General features: G+C 35.9%; 1 protein-coding gene across 1 annotated transcript in view; it reads left to right on the plus strand.

Annotated features, from left to right (window-relative positions):
* LOC125060638 overlaps positions 1 to 21,655 on the plus strand; it is a 120,564-nt gene that overhangs the window by 75,839 nt on the left and 23,070 nt on the right. Inside the window, exons 4-5 of the mRNA XM_047665613.1 lie at positions 20,135 to 20,343; positions 21,149 to 21,321. Of these exons, the coding sequence (XP_047521569.1) occupies positions 20,135 to 20,343; positions 21,149 to 21,321 (382 nt within the window). The remainder of the gene's footprint in view (positions 1 to 20,134; positions 20,344 to 21,148; positions 21,322 to 21,655) is intronic.

Below are 21,655 nucleotides of genomic sequence, written 5' to 3' on the forward strand. Positions count from 1 at the left end.
TTCGTGACGATGTGCGTGCGCATTGTAAAAATTTACTCTCATAATTTTTCCTTAACGCGCCAAAAGAAGTATAACTTTAAAATTGGTTTTAATTAGTTTAAACTAGGTTAAGAATATTTTTATACAAATATTTGCAAAAAGCGAAATAATAAACCTGCAAATCACAAATCTTCGGGTTTTTAATTATTTGTGTTATTAATTATCCCTAACCGGTGTCAAACAATCTTGACGCTCATTCATTAGATGTGGCACTTGATTGACGACCCTTTGACGTGTATTAATAATCTTGGATTGGTATTTGGTGTGTAGTTGACGAATACAAACACATAGTTCAAACATAATTTATCAACACAACGCAAAAGTAAGATATAGTCACATAGAGCTGGCAGCTACCTCGGACAAAGAATTAGTCTAGCCATTCAAAGTTTTAGGTTAGTTATTGTTTTTCTGTTATTTTTTAATTTATTTTATCTTATTCACATTACATATCATTATTATTATAGAAAGCATACTTTTCAAATTATTATTTTTTATTATTGATTCTCACTAACGCAATAGTTCTTTAATCAAGAAACATGTGCTATATGTGTTTGTCAAAACCACATTTGATATTAGTTAACTGTTAGACGTTTTGCTCTCTTTATTTGCACATGTTTCTTCCATCTCATCACGATGTTATTTAAAAATTCTAGTCACATATCTCTTATGTTACTTACATTTTTTTTACGTTAACATTAATTCCGGTAAAGTTACCAGAGTGGTTAAATATGACAAGATATCTTCGAGTATTTTATCATCTTCAAAAGTTATAGACTATAGAGAACGTTTAGAGAGCTGTACCCACACAAGTATGGCTAAACATCTACCCTAAGATGTCTGCTAGCCAAAATTCACACAGAAACCCAGAAAATCGAGTTTATTTTATCAAGAGAACAATCCGAGGGCATCCCAGTATAGTCAAGTAGCTACCCTAAAGTGTCTGTTTGCCAATACCTAAACCATACCAGAGAAAGAAACTTTAAAAAACATTACTAACTCTGAGACATTGTTAACGTATTGACAATTACAACCAGATGTCACCTCGTTATAAAGATATTATCGCTGACGGCTGACATTTATTGCAAACAATGGAAAAATATGTTTTTCCGACAATAACAACCTCATTACGAATTGTTGAGATGAATACGTAATGTAAAAAGCGAAAAGTTACGACGAAAAACAAATTCGACTTAAGGTCATTCAAGAAAAGAGCGTACCAATTCTTGAAAGGCCGACAACGCGCTTGCGTGCCTTCTGGTAATGTGAGTGTCCATGGGCGGCAGTATCACTTAAAATCAGGTGAGCCTCCTGCCATGTTCTATTTACATTTTCGTCATAAAATGGAATCAAAGTGTCAAAAATTGGCTGTTTGGATTTTCATTTCTATGGAGCGAAGTTATTTAAATCGTGTATCGATCTTCTAAAATGGATACATAAACTACTCAACTCCACCATATATTGTACTTTAAACAATGTACTTTTTTGGAGTTTGGCGTCCAGATCGGTCCTTAATACTGGTAGAAAGGTTTCATTTTTGAAGTTATACTTCTTTTGGCGCGTTAGGGAAAATTATGAGAATATTTGTGTACTTTAGCTATCATAAGTCTCTTGTAACTCACATGTCTACTGAACTTCAAACAATGCACGCGAATTAAATAGTAAATATGTATATTTAATTGTATAAGTTGCATGCTAAAATAAAAAATGTCAATTTCTTTAATTGTAGAAATAATATTTTTGTGATATTTGAATAAACTTTATTTAACTAGATATTGCGTTATAATAAAACTTTTAATGTATAAATACATTTTTTCTTACTATACCTATAGATTATAGTGAATTCATTATATTCATTAATGTAAGATGTTTGAATCATTATATGTAAGAGCATTGTTGGCCTAGTGGCTTCAGCGTACGACTCTCTTACCTGAGGTCGTAGGTTCGATCCCCGGTTGTGCACCAATGGAATTTCTTTCTATGTGCGCATTTAACATTTGCTCGAACGGCGAAGGAAAACATCGTGAGGAAACCGACATGCCTTAGACTCAAAAAGTCGACGGCGTGTGTCAGGCACTGGAGGCTGATCACCTTCTTGCCTATTAGATTTAATGAACATGAAACAGATTCAGAAATCTGAGGCCAAGACCTAAAGAGGTTGTAGCGCCGCTTATCTTTCATATATTATACTTGTTATTAATTACTTAACTAAAAATGTTAGCGGAACTATACCGCTATATGTTAGTTGTCAATTATTTCAAAGCATTGACAATCCTAAGCCGAAATTAATGGAATACAAAAACACGTGTTTGCAACGACTCCACGTTCACGGAATTTTACGGCTAAATCGATATTCACGGGAATGGGAACCGCTTAAAATGAAAATGGACTTTTAAAAGTTTCCAACTTCGGAACGTATTTCGGTTAAATTAAGAGTTTTTGATAGTTTTGATACCGTCGATACATTTTGGGATTAAAAAAAACTGCTCTATTTGATTTATTCGGAGATATTTTACGAGCACAATTCCTCCAAAAAATCCAAAGATTCCCTTATAACTTGATATTTTTTTAATCTAAAGCGTATACACAGAAGAAAAATTATCAATAAAACGGGCGTAAAAATGGTCAGCGGAATACAGCAAAGCAATGTATAGCATAGCTATTTTAATTGTTTAGTTTTGTTGAAGTTAAATCTGCTGTGTATTCAGAGTATTGACCTACTGGTCCTATAGCTCCAAGTGGGAGAGGGGAGCGGTCCTGGGCAGCTCTCTTAATTTCACTCATTAGCTTTCTTCCCCTCTGCACTGATGCTTCGTTGCCAGGTCCGGGTCCAGGTCACGTTTCCTTTTCCTTTAATTCTAATCGTATGGTCTTGGGCATCAATTGGTGCCCCATTTTTTAATTACCTTTTATTTTAGTAATAATAAATGCATAACGACGCCTGCTGTAGGCCTTTATTCACTAGATAATTTTTTTTGAAGTGCAACTTCTTTAGGCGCATGAGGGTTTTACGGTTGAAACGCGACAATAATAATATTAGCGTCACGAAGATGTGCAGCGTTTTTGTCAAAAAAAAGATTGAGAGAGAGTGAGAAAGGCGAACGTATGCTACGTTCGCCGAAGCAAATAGCCAAGGAGCGACAGTAGGGAACAAGCAAGTGAGAAAGATCGAGAGAGACATGCGAGTGATATAGCTATCCAAATGTATCCGTCCTATTAAAAAATATGAAAGTATGAAATCCCCTTCGTGATTTGTGTACATTAAATTAAAAACGATGCAACGTTGCATGTTTACTTTTTTAATGGGTTCGCGTAAACACGATGATAGAGGGAAATATTTTATGTCCACTTTTAAAGTTAATATAATAAAATGTTTCTAGGGTAAGCAAATTCCTCAAATTCTGTTCTGTACGTCAGATTACAAATTTCCTTTTCATTACAGAACATCCAGCCGTTATACATTATGTGCGAAAGAATCATCTCGTAAGTTCTATTAGTTATTATTATAGCTAAATTTCTATATATACAGTATTTACAATATTATTACCCTACATAGTAATAAAAAATATATTGATAAATAGAAAACTAAAACAATTCTAAAAAGTTTGGTTTTGAGCGCTGGCAGAATTTCCTCGCTAAATTTCTAATTTAGTACTGTATATTATACCTATAGTACACGCACAAATGTACCCTTCAAAAATAAACGTTTTAAACAACGAATATCTAAAATAAAGCGAGAAATGTTTTTTTTTTTATAGATTGAAAAGTTTATAAGCCAATTTGTTTTACAGAATCTATAAGGAATTCACAAAGCGTCTTAATATCAATAAATAATTCACGCTAAGTTATGAAACTTCGCTTTACGCTAACTCAATAAAAATTCGTTCAGCGAAGAAAATATCGAAAACTCTGACACAAGACCAGTGGTACGGTGACTATGAGTTATGCATAACTGGGTTTTCTTGAAACCGTATTAAGAAAAAACTGTGGTGTTTTTTTATACTTTAAAATACTGTTATGGTTCTACAATCAATTATCCTTTTAAAGATTTTTTAATTGAACTACATGATAGCCACTAACTTATTTGATTTTATTTATGTACAAAAAAACACATGAAACAAAAACCAAACAATAGAAATCAAACTAAAGAATTACATAATTAAAAAAAATAACTAACTACTATATGTACTAACAGAAGAACTTATGTCAGATCACTCATCGGACAATAAAAACGTTACTATTTATCAATTGCTCAAACTACCATTTCTACTTTTTAAAAAAGACTTGAGTCTTTCTCATTTTTTTTAACAGATATTCAAATGTTTCCCTCAATTCTATGGAATGCTGTATAATAATAAAAATTCTTATCATCCTTAGGATATCTTCTTTCCAACAACAAAATAATCATCAAAATCGGTTTACAATTGACATTATTTAAAATGATCCGCAAACACAGATTAAAAAAAATATACGGTCGAATTGAAAACCCTTTTTTGAAGTCATCATTCTATCTCTCGACTTCAATAGCGACTAACTTTGAACTTATTCAAGACAAAAAAAATCCCCCAAAACCCCACCTCATGGCCACTCGACCCTATTAAGAAAACGGTGAAATATGAAAAAAATGGAGTTAAGCATGTCGTCGACAGGTAACATGCTGATTGTGCTGTCGTCAGCATCCTGTCAACACCGTTAACTGTTGCCCTACATTTGTGATTTTTCTTTAAGATAATTTTCATATCACATGCCACAAGCAGTTGTTTATTTTTATCTGTACGTGTTTGGTCTATATATGTTATGAAAAAACACAAAACCTACTTTATCTTTTTTTAACTATTATTAATTATATTACAATTAAATTTAACTATTTTTACTATTAGTTACTAAATTTTAGGGTTGCCTGGAAGAGATCGCTTATCAGCGATAAGGCCGCCCGTTGCATCTCTTATAATTTTTATGTATTGTGTTATTTGTGTTTCTATTATTTTTTTGCAACAAAGTGTAAATAAATAAATAAATCGGAATCACGGGACTTGTACTAATTGCCTTCTCTGAAATTACGTTTTTAGGTTCATTATAAAAAAATCTACTTTAAAACACATTTAACTACAATTTTGAAATATAAGGGCTTAAAATATCATTACGTCAAACACACATCTTCCGCCTATAATTTTGTAGAGTTATCTGCGTTAACTAGAATAGATAAAAGATTTACTGTTAAAATAGCCGCGAATTATCCTCTGCCAAATAACCGGCTATTATTGACAGGTAGGTGTCATTCACGTCACGATCGCTAACTAGCGGAAAGTCCATGACACGAATCCGAATCTAAATTGACCACAATTATGGAAATTTCTTACACACTTTCAGGTCCCAATTGACGTTCAACTTCGCAAGTACAGTATTTATGTACCACATATTGATTATGACGGACTTTAAATTAATTTACATGCTAATATTGCTTTAGGCGCATGAGGGTAATTTTTTTAGAAAACGTCACGAAATTGTGCAGCGTTTTTGTCGGGTAAAGGGAGTGAGCGATTGAGACCGACTGAAAGAGAGCGAGAAGGGCGAATTAATTACCATATAGAAATTCTATTTTTAAAATTAAAGTTTCGTAAAGAGAAATTATGAAATATTTGTATTTTATATTTATGCAAAATAATTTATTGAAATCTCAAAGGACGAATTGTAAATTTTGCCACGTGTTTTTTATTATCGAAGAAATAAATTAAAAGAATTAAATTCATTAAATTCCTAACATAATATCTTCCTTTTTCCCTCCCTCTAAGCCTTGGAAATCTAAAGTTTTAGATTTGCTTAAATATGAACAAGAGTTAAAAATTAGTTTGCCAAAGAAGTTTCACTTCTGACATGTGTACCTACTTTGTACGCACGCACTTTTTTTAAAATTGTTTTAAATTTCTATCAATTAATTGTTATTACTTACATAGTAATTGGTTAAGAATTTTGTAAATACCGCACATTTGTGTGTTGGAATAAATATTTCTCCATCAGTTATTATAGACATACTGGCGGCGCGGGTTGTTAATATGTAAAACTTTATACCTATAAGCTAAATAATTTTGAAGTGATGTAGTGGACTGTATTTTTTTATTATTGTTACCTAATATGATTGCTCAATAATGGACAATGGGAAAAAGAAAGAAAGGATGACGGCACAGTACCTTCAACCTCGTGGCTTCTTCTAGTGGCTTCTTTCCTTTGTTGTACACCAATGAACAATCACTTTTCACAAATTATACTTAATGAAGTTAAAGTTAATTGAATTTAAGTATAGTTAAATTTTATAATAAACAATTAAATGTTTAAAAGAAAAAAAAGGAAGCGTTGCGAGCGTGCGGCGAATAATCAACCATAACGCGGGTCATCAAAATTGTCACTAATTAATTCTTATTAGAGACTCATCGTCGTGCGCGCCACCTATAGCCCGTTCCGGAACTAGTACCGTCATAGGATTGGGACATAAAATAGGTGGGTGATGAGACATGCGTCTAGGAACTAGGATGGGTATATGTATTGAGCAACCATTATTTAAAATCAAAAATTATTATAAAAATAACAATCCGGCGCAACCATTCCCCCGGGTTTGAAGGGTTGCCTTCAAGAAAAACTAGAAAGTAAATGAATAGCGATATGAAAAGCGATCTAAAGAAAAGTTTATTAAAGTAACTAACTTAACTAACGACTTATACAAATGTAAACTAACTAACCTAACCAATGACCTATACAAATGTAACTATTCGCTAGGTAGGGGACAGAGACGTACTACAGGACGTAGATAGGTACCTGACGCCGTGCGAACGCGGACCACACGTATAACACCGTTTGAACCAGGGAAAACTTCCTCCACTATTCCTAACGGCCAGTGGAGCGGCGGTGCATTGTCAACAATAACTATTACAACATCGCCGTTAGAAATTGGCTTAGCTGGCGTGTTCCACTTGTTCCGCATTTGCAATGTATGAAGGTAATCAGACTTCCAGCGCTTCCAGAAGGACTGCACTAGCTTGTCAACTAACTCATGACGCGAAAGCAAATGTAATCTATCTTCTTCGATTTCTCTAGCTGGTAGATACTTTAGCGGTGTTAAGTTTAAAAAGTGTGCGGGTGTTAACGCGAGAGGTTCCGATGGATCATTGGATAGCGTGCGACACAGTGGCCGCGAGTTCATCACTGCCTCGATCTGTGCAAGTACAGTGCTGAACTCTTCGAAAGTTAGAATTTGATCACCTATCACCCGGTATAAATGAGCTTTAAGGCTTTTAATATTGGTCTCCCAATTGCCACCAAAATGACTAGCAGCAGGAGTATTTAATGACCAATCAATGCGAGTTTCAGCTAATACGTGACCAAACCCAGAGTTAAAGTGTTTTGAAACTAAGAAGTCGTGTAACTCCGAAAGCGTGCGCTTTGCGCCTACGTAATTAGTGCCGTTATCTGAGTACACGCGAGCCACGGGACCACGGCGTGATAGAAAACGCTTAAAAGCTCCAAGGAAGCTAGCTGTGCTCAAATCACCTGCAACTTCTATGTGAACAGCGCGGGTGGTTAAGCACACAAAAAGACATACGTATGCCTTGAACGATCGAATTCCGCGTCCACGCGAACTACTCACTTTAAAGGGACCCGCGTAATCAGTGCCAGTATGTACGAAGGGTTTAGCGACTGGTGTAACTCGGCAGGAGCGATGATCGGCCATTTCAGGAAAATTTGGTTTAGCGCGGAGTCGAAAACAGGGTAAACATTTGTGAACCCGGCTTCGAATTAAATTTCGAGCGGACAAAATCCAATATTTTTGACGCAGTATGGACATCAATAGCTCCGGACCTGCATGGCAATTCAATTTGTGATAGTAATCCACTATAAGATTCAAAATATGACCTTTCCGAGGAAGTATGAGTGGATGCTTACTATCAAATTTTATATCAGCGTTACTCAACCGTCCTCCGACTCTAAGAAGTTTGTTCTGAAGGAATGGCTTGAGGCGCTGAAAAGCAGGGGTACATCGCTTGCCTGTACGTAAGCTAGCGATTTCGTTGAAGAAGTGGGACCGTTGAAGGTCACTCAGTATTAAATTCTCAGCGTAATCTAAATCCGCTGCGATTATAGTACTACGCCGAGGCAATAATTTAACAAAACGACAGATATAAACAACAATGCGTAAAAGCTTTGACCAAGATGAAAAACGATTGGCAAGCGTAATTAAAAAACTTTTCTCAACCTTTTCACAGTCTTCAGCAGTGAAAAGAGTTACATGCTTCTTTACTTCTGGAGGCTGAGACACAGTAGATGGATTAAAATCCGTAACAGGCCAAAAACTTGGATCTGATAGAATCCATTGAGGACCGCAGAACCAAAGCGGATGATCAATGATTTGTGCGGGACTAAGGCCACGAGATAAACAATCAGCGGGGTTTTCATGGCCAGCGATGTGATAAAATGTTCGCGGTGGAAATTCATTCTGAATCTTAGAGACTCTATTAGCAACGAAAGTATCCCAACGATGGGGCGAAGAATGCACCCAACAAAGAGCTACAGTCGAGTCTGAGAATGCGAAAACACGATCTATATTAATGCGATTGTTACAAGTATTAATTACATTAGCAATTAAGTTGCTTAGGACTAATATTGCACAAAGCTCGAGACGTGCTAGCGAAACCACCTTACGAGGTGACACTTTAGATTTAGCGCTTATCAGACTAAATGAGTTTTTGCGAAGACCTTGACTGTCTCTTACATGAAAGTACACAACTCCTCCGTAGGCCCTTTCACTTGCGTCCGCGAAGCCCACGACGGTTACAACATCACCGGACGCGATGCCAACATGTCGTGGAATTTTAATTTTTCCAAGAAGAGGAAGTTCCTCCTTAAAACGGGACCACTGTTGAATGATGTGGTCGGGTGGTATATCATCCCAATCACATTCACACAACCAAAGTTGTTTTATGAGAAGTTTTGCGTATAAGACCACGGGTGCAACAAATCCCATGACGTCCCATATCCTAGCGACACACGACAGAATAGTACGCTTTGTACATGATTCAGCGGTTGTACAGATTTTAAGACTAAAATTATCTGTTGCGGGTGACCAGCATAGTCCTAGTACCTTATGCGAATCAGAGTCATCAAACTCCTTTACAGCAGAGAGACGATGCGACGGCGTAATAGAATCCAAGACTCTTTGTGAATTGCTTGTCCATTTAACAAGATCAAATTGTCCGGCTTTCATCAAAGCGATTACTTCCGCAGCGGTGGAAATAGCCTCATCTTCGTTGTCAATGCTGTAGACAAAATCGTCCATATACAAACCAGTCTTGACTGTTTGCTGTGCTCGCGGATAAGAAGCACCTTCATCCAAAACTAGTTGCTTTATGGTACGAAGAGCGTGAAACGGGCTAGACTTCAGTCCGAAACAAACGCGGTTAAATTCATAAACCTTCAAGGGTTCTTGCGGCGAAAAGCGATACAGAATGCGTTGGAACCTTCGGTCACATGGCCGAACTCCAATGCAAAGAAACATTTGACGAATGTCAGCGGAGAGAGCGATACGAAATAAGCGAAAATTAACAATAATATGAAATAAGTTTCCTTGCAGATTTTGCCCATTATATAAAATGTCATTAAGCGAGATTTGGGAACTGGACTTTGAACTACCGTCCAGGACGATGCGTAATTTAGAAGTAAGTTTATCTTCTCTTATTATACCATGGTGAGGTATTGTATATGAGGGTAAATTCCGAGTTTCTTCAGTGTCTAGAGGAGCGGGAGAAATATAACCCTTATTTAAATATTCACTAATCACGTTATCATACGCCTCCTTTAATTTAGGTGATGCCTGCATTTTACGTTCTAAACAAAGAAAGCGATTTTTAGATTTCTTAAACGAATCACCTAATGAAAATACATCCCCTTTAAATGGAAGCGCGACCATGTATCGACCATCCGTATCACGGGTAGTCGTGCTGCTATAGATATCTTCACACGCCTTATCATCTGGACTCAATAGTTGCGGGGCGCTTACTTCTTCTATCTGCCAGAATTTACGTACAGCAGCGTCAAGCGGGTCTGTAGCACAACAATATGAGACAGACGCGTGATTATCAACTAGAGCAGGAGCAGAGCCGACAATAACATAACCTAACACGGTCTCTAAAGCGAGCGGTGAGAGACAATCAGACTGACCTTGAACTTTACGAGATAAGAGAAGGTGAGGAAAGATTGATGCTCCAATCAACAAATCAATATCTCCAGGGGCAGCGTAGGTATCGTCAGCTAAAGGTAAATTATTAAAATTGATCAACGACGAAATATCCACAGACACAGTGGGCAAGCGCTCCGTGACCTTGTCGACTACGAGCGAGTCCATGCTAAAACACACACTGAGATCAAAGCGGGAAAAGAATTTCACCGAAACCGAACTTAGAATTGGCTTAGTAGTACCTCCAATCCCTTTAACCACTGAACATGAGGGTTTCTGGTTTGTCTCTAAACCCAACCGCTGGCATAAGCTGCGACTGGCGAAATTACTTTGCGAGGCACTGTCCAATAAAGCGCGCACATTATGTTCCCTACCTTGCGTATCGAAAACAACAACGCGTGCGGTAGCGAGTAACACCGTAGTAGGTGTGCGGGAAGCATTACAATTAGATAAGGAACACAATGTGACGTCATGGGGTTGCGTGGGTATCACCGAAGTTCGCCCTTTATTAGCGGTACTACTGTCAACCGAAGTGCTGGCAGTGGCAAGGCGCACAGTGGAAGCGGCATTGCGCAGCGTGGCAGCAGGTAAAGTGCGTGAAGTACTGTCACCAGACGTGGTGCCCGTGGCTGCGGCGCTGTTATTGTTATCAAAGTGTAGCATGGTGTGATGTAAATTATTACACCGGCGGCAGCGTGAAGAAGAGTTACAGGCAGTTAATCGGTGCTTCCCTAAGCAGTTCACGCACAGATTATTCGCCTTAACAAATTTAAAACGATCGTTAGCGGTCATGTTATGAAAAGTTGAGCATGTATACAAATGTTCGTGTCGCGTATTACATAGGGAACACACCGGCTGCGTAGGTGCAGTCGCCGTATTTAGGTATGTATGCGTTGGTTTTGAAATTTTGCTTGTCGTATCATATTTACGTTCCAAAGTTTTCTTAGCATCATATTTACCTGAAGTGCGTTGTAATATTTTTAGGTGTTCGCGAATAAAACTTATAAACTCGCTACATGTTGGTATATCCGAACTGCGTTTATACAGTTCGAATAAACGAACTGTTTCAATATCTATTTTTTTTAAAGCCATATACATAAATATGAAATCGGCTAGGTTATCTAGCTTTAAATGCTCAAGAGCGGCAACTGAAGAAGAAAATGTTTCTAAAAATTGCTCAAGGTTATTTGCGTTTGCGATAGACATCGCCTTAATATCGTAAATTTGATCTAAATACGAGGTTGCGAGATAACGCTTGTCTTCAAATTTATCAATAAGTGTTTTATAAATTATTTGATAATTTTCGGCGCAAGGTGTAAACCCGGCGCAAGCCGATTTTGCTTTGCCTGTTAGTTTTCCTAATAGGTAATATATCTTTTCACCGTCCGTAAGTGATTCATTTTCATGTATGGTAGTCTTAAAGTTATTATAGAATAAAGGCCAAGACCTAATATCCCCGTCAAAAGATACCAACTCGATAGGAGGCAAATAGGGCTTAAGTCTCCGCGGCGTATCCTTATCAGTTTTATTAGCACTACAGCTGTACAGTGAAACTAAGCGCTTGACGCGGCTGTAAAGCCGCTCGAATGCAATTAAACTTTTAAATTCCGAAGTCGCCTTAGGATTTAAAGATAACAAGCGATTATTATAATCATCTAAGATTTTAATAAAGTCTGAGCGTAACGTTTCAATATTACTACTCGCGTCGAGAAAGTTTTCCCTCATCAAAGGGTCACAATCCGCATCTTTAGATAGGTCAAATACCTCTTGTAAACAAATGAATATTGTATTTCGTTTTTGTTCTAATAATACGAGTTGTATATCTACAGCTAGATCTGTAGATTCCAAAAGCTTATCACTCTTCGGCATTTTTAATTTAAAAATAGCGGTAAAATTATAGTTATTCAATATAATAGAATAGAAAAGCAATTAAGAATAATTAGGTATAAAGTTTACTGAAGTGCAAATATGTTGCAGTGACCGACAAACTATGCCAAGGTCACGCGTACGTTTAACAAAGCGATGCAAGTAATGATCGAAATGTTATAAGCATAACATTACAATTGCTTAGCTAAATTATTATACTAAGCGAAAATAAGCGGAGCGTAGGTAAAAACTATAAGCTAAGAAATATATCTCGGCTCGTTTGGACCAACTTTTAATGGCGGCGCGGGTTGTTAATATGTAAAACTTTATACCTATAAGCTAAATAATTTTGAAGTGATGTAGTGGACTGTATTTTTTTATTATTGTTACCTAATATGATTGCTCAATAATGGACAATGGGAAAAAGAAAGAAAGGATGACGGCACAGTACCTTCAACCTCGTGGCTTCTTCTAGTGGCTTCTTTCCTTTGTTGTACACCAATGAACAATCACTTTTCACAAATTATACTTAATGAAGTTAAAGTTAATTGAATTTAAGTATAGTTAAATTTTATAATAAACAATTAAATGTTTAAAAGAAAAAAAAGGAAGCGTTGCGAGCGTGCGGCGAATAATCAACCATAACGCGGGTCATCAAAATTGTCACTAATTAATTCTTATTAGAGACTCATCGTCGTGCGCGCCACCTATAGCCCGTTCCGGAACTAGTACCGTCATAGGATTGGGACATAAAATAGGTGGGTGATGAGACATGCGTCTAGGAACTAGGATGGGTATATGTATTGAGCAACCATTATTTAAAATCAAAAATTATTATAAAAATAACAATCCGGCGCAACCACATACACTGGTCCAAATCTTCATTATTTGAAATTACTTAATAATTGTACAATTGTACAGTGCAGCGTATTTTGTAGCAAGTCCTAGGTACAAATTTAAATCATTGTTTTCATTACCCTTGTTTTTACTTTGCTCTTTTGTTAGCTGTGTATGTCAGCCTTAATTAAAAGCGTTGAAGCTAGTTGAAGGTTTTATTGGCTATTTTTTTTTAAGTAAGAAATATTTGCGCTAACGTCCCAGAGTTTAGACTACCAACTCGTACAATTTCTTAAATACTTCGAATGTATTATATTATTTACTATACATATAAAAAATAGTTTTTTTTATAGATCTTGTATATTTCAAGAACATGAAGGTCCACATATATATTTTTTCTCTAATACTATAATAATTTATACAATAAACATACTGTGTGTGAGTTATTTACTATTACCTAACCAGTACATCATTGTGTATTCCGTCTTTAGCTATAGGTTTAGTGTAATTGTTTTTTGTTGTATATAATTTATGTTAGCTGTAGGAATATGTAAATAAATAAAACTTAAAAAAAAACTATATAAACATATATGCAGACAAACTTGGGGACAATTTGCTAGTTTTGCCTTTAAATTAGGTCCTAAAACAGTCTAGGCGCCCTCGTAATTTTCACGCTAGTCTTAATATAAGTTTGGCAGCCGGCTTGGCGAAAATTTACGAGGAAAACTCAGGTTGGACCGCAGACGGCGACTAATTTAACACTATCGACCCATGGGTTAACTGTCATTAAGATAAAGGTGATCTTGGGTAGGTACATTGTTTTCGCTTTAGGAAACTAAAGTACCTACTAATTCAATTTCAAAAATTCTTTATTATGTTTCACAAAAATGTATAGTGCTACGTATGTAGCAATTGAATTGATTGTACTTAATTGACTTATGTTTCATAAATTTTGTCTAACAATGTAATCTGTTTTAGCTTTGTACATTGCCTAAGCGTTTTGTTGTATAATATGTATACGTTTAGCTAATATTACTTATAAATAACTGCATAAAATAGTAATTAAAATAGTTTACCGTTGGGTGAAAATAAGTTCCCCTTAAGACTATAAGAGGTCATTTACTGCCCTATATACATATAATATGCCCTAATATATCATTCCATATTCACATATAAGATATACACTAATAATTCTACCGTTACAAACTTTTTCTCAAAATTTAAAACATGATTGATGGACTCTGAACGCCGTCTTTTATGGCTTCAAGTTAAAAGACCTGTCACTTGACAGCGTCTCACATAAAGAGTACTTTGCGTAACAAACCCGTACGATGTCTTTAGAAGAATAAACGTTACTTTTTAAGACCCTTTTAAAACGTATTAAATTATGAACAAGAATACATTTACGCATTGTAAATATTTGTGTAGCTTTTGAACTACAGTAGTGCAGTGTTGGCCTAGTGGCTTCAGCGTTCGACTCCCTGGGGTCGTAGGTTCGATCCCCAGCTTTGCACCAATGGAGTCTCTTTTAATCAGCGTAAATGCACTCGAACGGAGAAGGAAAACATCGTGAGGAAACCGGCTTGCCTTAGACCCAAAAAGCCGTCACGCGGTCGACGTGTGTCAGGCACAGGAGGCTGATCACCGACTTGCCTATTCGATTTACAAATGATCATGAAACAAATACAGAAATCTGAATACAGAGATCCCAGGCCTAAAAAACGTCGTAGCGCCACTGATTTATTTATCTTTATTTTATATTAACTACGTTTCTATCTTATTAGGAGAGTCACCTGATTTAAAATACTATATCAAATGATTTTCCCCAAAAATGTCGTTATTGAGAGGTTGCGAATCACGTTCGGGTGCTACGTGACTGCGACGGGCGGTTTTTCTTCATTTTACAACCATTTTCCGCTCTTTACCGAGACATTTTCTGCTTTTACAACTCAACTGAATTTCCTTTAGTAAATAAACCTGGTCTCTTTAACTGCTATTCCATGTATTGGCTATATTCAATTGTTAATTTGTTATCTTTTTGACGTTCATCGTGGCAGAATACAAAATACCATCCGTATCACCTTGACGTCCGTCGTTCCACAACTGAGCGTTTTCTAAGGCAGTTTATGCGCACCACCACTATGTGGACCCAGCTGCCCACTGAAGTATTTCCGAACCAATTCGACTTCGGGTTCTTCAAGAAAAGAGCGTATCAATTCTTAAAACACCGGCAGCGCGCTTACATTTAAAAAAACTTATATTATAGTCGCGTTTCGGACGTCCCTCCGATTAAGATGGTGTGAGATAAATAATTCTAAAATCTTTATTGGTCCTCTCACAGCGCCAACACTAGTACGTTATATTACTCGCGTAAATAGCCAGTGGATGAATGGCTAATTATAAACGGCATTAGCTCCAGTATACCCTATACTTGCTTCACGAATATTGACCTGAAATCAGGCACTGCCACGTGAACATCTATTCAACAAGTCTGTCCGAGCTGAAGGAGTTCTTTTTATTAATCAGCACAATCCTTACAAAATGGACAATTGTCGAGTCCCAGTAGAATGTATCTTCTGTCTCTTTCGGGCGGGATGCACCCGAGGAATGCGTTAGTGGGTATGGCTCACCCGTTCTCTGACCAGCAAACTGTATGTATAGCGTCAGTCATATCCCCTTTGGGTACAGGAAATGAAGCAATATGAACGCAGGTAAACATATTCTTCTGCGATATAAAAAAAAGTGCGTGCGTACAAAGTAGGTACACATGTTAGAAGTAAAATTTCTTTGGCAAAGACTTAGAGGGAGGGAAAAAGGAACATATGTTAGGAATTTAATGAATTCAATTTTCATCAAAATATTAAGTGTCGAAAATCAATACAAATAATAAATTTAATTTTTGAATTTATTTCTTCGTCATTTGAGATTTCAATAAATTACTTTGCATAAAATATAAAATACTAATATTTTATAAATTCTCTTTACGAAATTTTAATTTTAAAAATAGAATTTCTAAAACGTGATTAGCCCTTCTCACTCTCTCTTAATCGTTTCAATCACTCTCTCCCTTTTATTCGACAAAAACGCTGCACATCTTCGTGACGCTAATATTATTATAGCGTTTCATCCGTTACCCTCATGCGCCTAAAGAAGTTTCACTTCAAACATACTATTTGTAGTATAGTACTATTTGCGGTAAAAGGTCACATCTAATACCGGCAGAAGGACTTCAGAGAGAAACTTATATGTAAACCATACATATTCAGCGATGTTCATACAAAATTCACTGTATTATACATGTAGGCTGGCCATTACTTATTCACATGCTTAACGATCCCTGAGAAATCGTAAATTCGCCTACAAATGATTTTCCTTGTACATTTGTATAGGTTTTACCTATTCTTGACTCGGAATAATCTTAAAAGGAGTATTAAGAATATACATAGCGCATAACCTTCATCATGAGCACACCTACATGCCCTCACGAACATACCCACACACACAACACACAGAAATTTGGTATAACTCAGCTAAATGTATTTGACATTTTTTATTGTTTTTCTTTCGTAAATGAACCTATTTGTTATATTATGTATTCCATCTTTGGCTATCTTATATCTTTCGTATAATATTTTCTGTTGTTGACATAGTCGCTTAGACAAAACTAATCGGACAAAGCAAAGCAATTTAAACATATGTAAACAGTGAAATAATAAAAAAGGACACATGAAAAATAAAAAGTTAAAAAGTTATTGACAGCGAAAGTATTGACTATCAATTTTTTATACTTATTATATTATCTACTGTACTTCTTAAGCTTTCCATTTACGGATTTGTTACTCTTCTAAGACCATAGATTACAATTAAATATTGTCTATGCCTTTTCTCTGTGCGATATGATTCTGTCTTCTGTTGTAAAGCTATATTTAATATCTAAAAACGTATTTATTATGTGAAAAAACAAGTGGCGCTACATTTTAGGTCTAGACCTCAGATATCTGTATCTTTTTCATGGTCATTAGTCAATCTCATAGGCAGGTACGTGATCAACCTCCTCTACCTGACACACGCCGTCGACTTTTTGGGTTTAAGGCAAGCCGGTTTCCTCACGATGATTTGAACCTTTCAAATAAGGGCGCATAGTAAGAAAGTCCATTGGTGAACAGCCGGGGATCGAACCTACGAGCTCGCGAGAGTCGCACGCTGAGGCTAACTGCTCAGTTATTATGTGAAAACAATACAACACTATAAGAGTGAAAATTAAATTAATATCATCTGTCCCTTCTAATCACAGCGTACCAGAATTTGAGAGAAAGATACAAAAGAGTATTTAGGTGAAAGAGTTTAAATTTAGTGTTTATGAAAAAAGAGGTTAGCACTAACTTGACACAGATTACAGCCCTGCGATTCTGTAACTCACTTTTCGAACTCACACAGCGGTTTTCGGATCGCCGGTCGCTCTCAAATCAGTCGTGAAGCAGTCATTTTATGATTTGGCATTCTGAAAAGGTGGAAGCTTGTAGTTTATTGTTTATTAGAATGCCAAATCATAAAATGACTGCTTCACGACTGATTTCAGAGCGACCGCCGATGCGAAAACCGCTGAGTGAGTTCGAAAAGTGAGTTACAGAATCGCAGGGCAGTACAATAAAATCCTGTACAATAATTGTAGTACATTTAAAAGTTTCTACACTGCGTAGCCATTACGTGTAATGATTTTATCTCAAGACATTATATAATTTGTCAAAGAGTCGTGAGTCTATGTAGGTCAGTACGAGATGCGAATTGAAATGAACACTGTTAATAAAACCGCCATTATTGCACAGGCTATGGCATGATAAGGTTTGACATATTTAGAGATGATCTAAGATAACAAAGCACAACTAATTCTTTGATTACATATACGACAATTGACATATACTTGACAATTGACTATTAAGTTACATCATTATGTTTATAAGACATTTTGTCATAAATGGGTATTAATTCTTTTTTTAAGCATACTTATTACTCAAAAATTATTGTAATTTTCGTAGGAAATGATGAATTCTTAAATAGTCACAAAAAAATAAAATTACTTCCTATTCAGATTTTTGTTCAAAGCTAATGTTTTATTGTTAATAGCGCTGTTATTAGAATAATCTAACAAGTTACCTCTGATATGGTTTAAATTGAGTTTGAACTTCCGTTAGAAAATTTTATCCCCACATATTATTTTGTGGCTATAAAACTAATTGAATACTTGGTTAAAAAGTAATAACCATAAAAATATACCTAAAAAGCTTTAAAACAGATGCTCTGAAGCCATGTTATCACATTAAATTATCATTTGCATAATTTATTATCTGTTTTCAAATTATGTTATTAAAAATGGTCTTCGTCGTAATTACATGTCAAATTACTCACACAAATTCTATCCATAGACTAAAAGCACAGAGTCAATTTTCCCTTACACTAGCATAAATGACATCAAGATGTATTATCTATGACGCCACTAGCAATAGAGCAATTTAAACCGTAATTTAAGGTTATAAAGACCAGTATTGCATGTTAATAACTCCCGTATGACATCCACTACGTCAAAATCGAGTGTTCCATTTTCAAATTAATTTGGGAGCGTTTTCTAATTGGCGCGACGTGACTCGGCTGTTCTAATCAGCGAATTTCAAATGTTTAAGCTTTGATTGTTTTTCTTTAATCTGTGCTCTGTAGTTTCTGGTCTCCTTTTGTTGTTTAAGCCTTTGTTCGGTAATAGCATTTCAATCATTTGTACCTAAGTATTGTTCTTGTATGAACGTGGCGTCAATTCTGACACAAATTGTGAAATAACTTTCAGAACTTCTAAACTGTACATTAAAGAATTTTTCGCTATATAATACCTTTTCGCTTTTGTTTTCATCATAAAAATTCTAACTTTTAGCAATTTATAAGTCTAGACATTCCTGGAAAAATCAGTAGACAATAAGGAAATACCGTAGACAAAGGAAGTCTATTCATTATTCATTTTGATCTTTGAGAAATTATACAATTCACGACCTAAACAACGCTTTCATGTGGACTGTTTTGATTTTAGGAATATTTTGAAACTGTATATATGAGATATAAATATGTACTTTATATAAAAAACAAATTTTTGGTTTAGCAACATCCGCACGCCACCGCCACAGATTATAAAAGTGACGAATGATATAATTAAACTCTTCTTACCTAACCTATTTATAGTTGTTATTAATACATATATTAACTATACCTGTATAATGTATATCCATCCCACCTTTAAACGTTAAACGTCATCTGTCAGTGACAGATGTCAATAATACCGCCATTTCTTCCTAATTAGCTAATCAACTGGCAAGGAAAGCGTAAAATATGTCTCAACCTGTAAAGAAAGTCCTTAGGTAAAGCAGTACAATTATACTTATATATTTTGTTATGTAAATGTGTGTGTATAAGAATATAGTGAATCGTCTTCTTTATGATGCTTTATGATTTAAGAAACATTAAATTTAATGTAAAAGTCATTAATAGAACGGTAAAAAACCTTAATTTACTTACATAAATATTTAAAATATTGAACAACATACTTTGGAAAGTCCTGGCTATGACCCAGAACAGATTATGTTTGGTTTTAAAATGGCTGCACTGCAAAGGCCAAATAGGGGATTACGTAAATACGCTAATTAAGAAGATAAATAATACAGTTAATTCACGTACTTACATATATTAATTCATAGTTATCTTCTTACACTGATAATCAAGAAAGCAAACTAAGAGTATAGTATCAAAAGGAGTGTTCTAGGTCTGAAATTGAACGATAGAGTAAAACTATAAGAAATAAAAGACTAGTAAATGATTTAAATGGAAATGGACAGGACACATTAAGAGAGAAGATAAAGTGACGGAATGGCTTCCTCGCTATGACAAAAGACAGCGAGGAAGACAAATAAAAAGATAGGAAGATGATGTGCGAAGAGTAGCTGGCCCCAAGGGGCTAACTAAAGCTAGAAACCGAGAGGAGTGGAAGCTCTTAGGGGCGTATGTCCAAGGACAAGCTGTATGACAGAAATCAACCGGCTTGCCGATCAATTATTAGTATTTCACATTTTTATGTACCTACTAGTATAAGTAATTACAAAAATAAAGTCTTTTATTAATATTATTATCTTTTTACAGATTGCGTTCATCTCCAACTCTACAAAGACCTAAAGGAGAGACAGAAGAACGGCCAGACGAAGGCGTCGTTATCGCTGCAGCAGTATCTGGGGTTCGAGTCGGGTTTCACACTTGACAAGGAGTCGAACACACTCGCCATACTTTGTGAGGATGTTGTTCCAGTACTGGCTTTTGATACCAGAGAGATTTTAATACAGTGGAGAGTTAAGGTATATAGTTTTAAAGATATATAAAGACAAATGGCAATTTAAACCACTCCTTATTTTTAATATAGTTTATGGGTAATATATTTAACGGTGCACAAAAACAGAAAATAATTAATAAAATATATTAATTCTAGTATATGAATACAGCAGTGTCTGCTTATGGCTTTTGCGTGCGACTCTTATCCCTGCGGTCGTAGGTTCGATCGCCGGCTGTGCACCAATGGACTTTCTATGTGCGCATTTAACATTCGCTCGAACGGTGAACGAAAACATCGTGAGGAAACCGGCTTTTAGTCCCAAAAAGTCGATGGCGAAGTCGCTGTTCATAGCTTGTTCTGTTTTAAGGGTTTTGGTACATAGTATCTTATATAGGGGTGCCATCAAAATATCTGTATTTGAAACCCGCCCCCATGACTCCTCCATGCTTGATATATAAAATAAAAGGGGATACTATTTTTTTCTTTATCTAATAGGAGGCAAACGGGCAGGAGAATCATCTGATATTAAGTGATACCACCGCCACTGGTCACATTGCCAGAAGGCTCGCAAGTGCGTTGCCGGCCTTAAAAGAGATGTGTTAGACAGTTAATTTACCGAGGGCTGCTTTATCAATTACTGCAGCTTTAAAAAAATTAAACAACACCTGAAAACACAAAAACAAATTAAAAATGGACACAAACCAGCTGCTGTTGACATAACATTGATACATGGCCAAAAGTTTCTTAAACTTGTTTCGGTCCCTATCTTAATCACATCGTTAAATCGTCTATATTTAAGTATGCAGATTTAAATCTTATTGTATTTCCAGGTGCAACATAACTTAGGAAGCAGCAAAGAATTTGCAGCAGTAATCATATCAGCACCGTCCTCTACGGGAATCAAAGCTGGTCCCGTACGGTTACACGCCTGTGGACCTCGGCTGGCCCTCTGCGCATCTCGACCTCCTGAAGTGCTGGCGCTTTGGGACGTCAAGTTGTTAAGGTAGGTGCAGTATGTATAGGACCATCAGTCTAAAGGCTTTTCATAATATGTCAAAAGTCTAAAGTCAAAATCATTTATATAGGTAACACAATATACTTTTATGAACGTCAAAAAAGAAATATACATTAAATGCTTCTAATTTACATTTACTGCCAGTTCTCAAATCAAGGGCGTAGAACGGAAGAGAAGAACTGGCAATAAACTCTCCGCCACTCTTATACATTTAATATGTATATATAGGTAAATATATAAGAACATATAATAGTCCCTACGATGGGAACTAATAGGATTATATTACCGTACAACCTTCACTATCTGCCTCAAAAGTTGGTCC

The sequence above is a fragment of the Pieris napi genome, chromosome 22, assembly GCF_905475465.1.
Source record: "Pieris napi chromosome 22, ilPieNapi1.2, whole genome shotgun sequence".
Classification (NCBI taxonomy): domain Eukaryota; kingdom Metazoa; phylum Arthropoda; class Insecta; order Lepidoptera; family Pieridae; genus Pieris; species Pieris napi.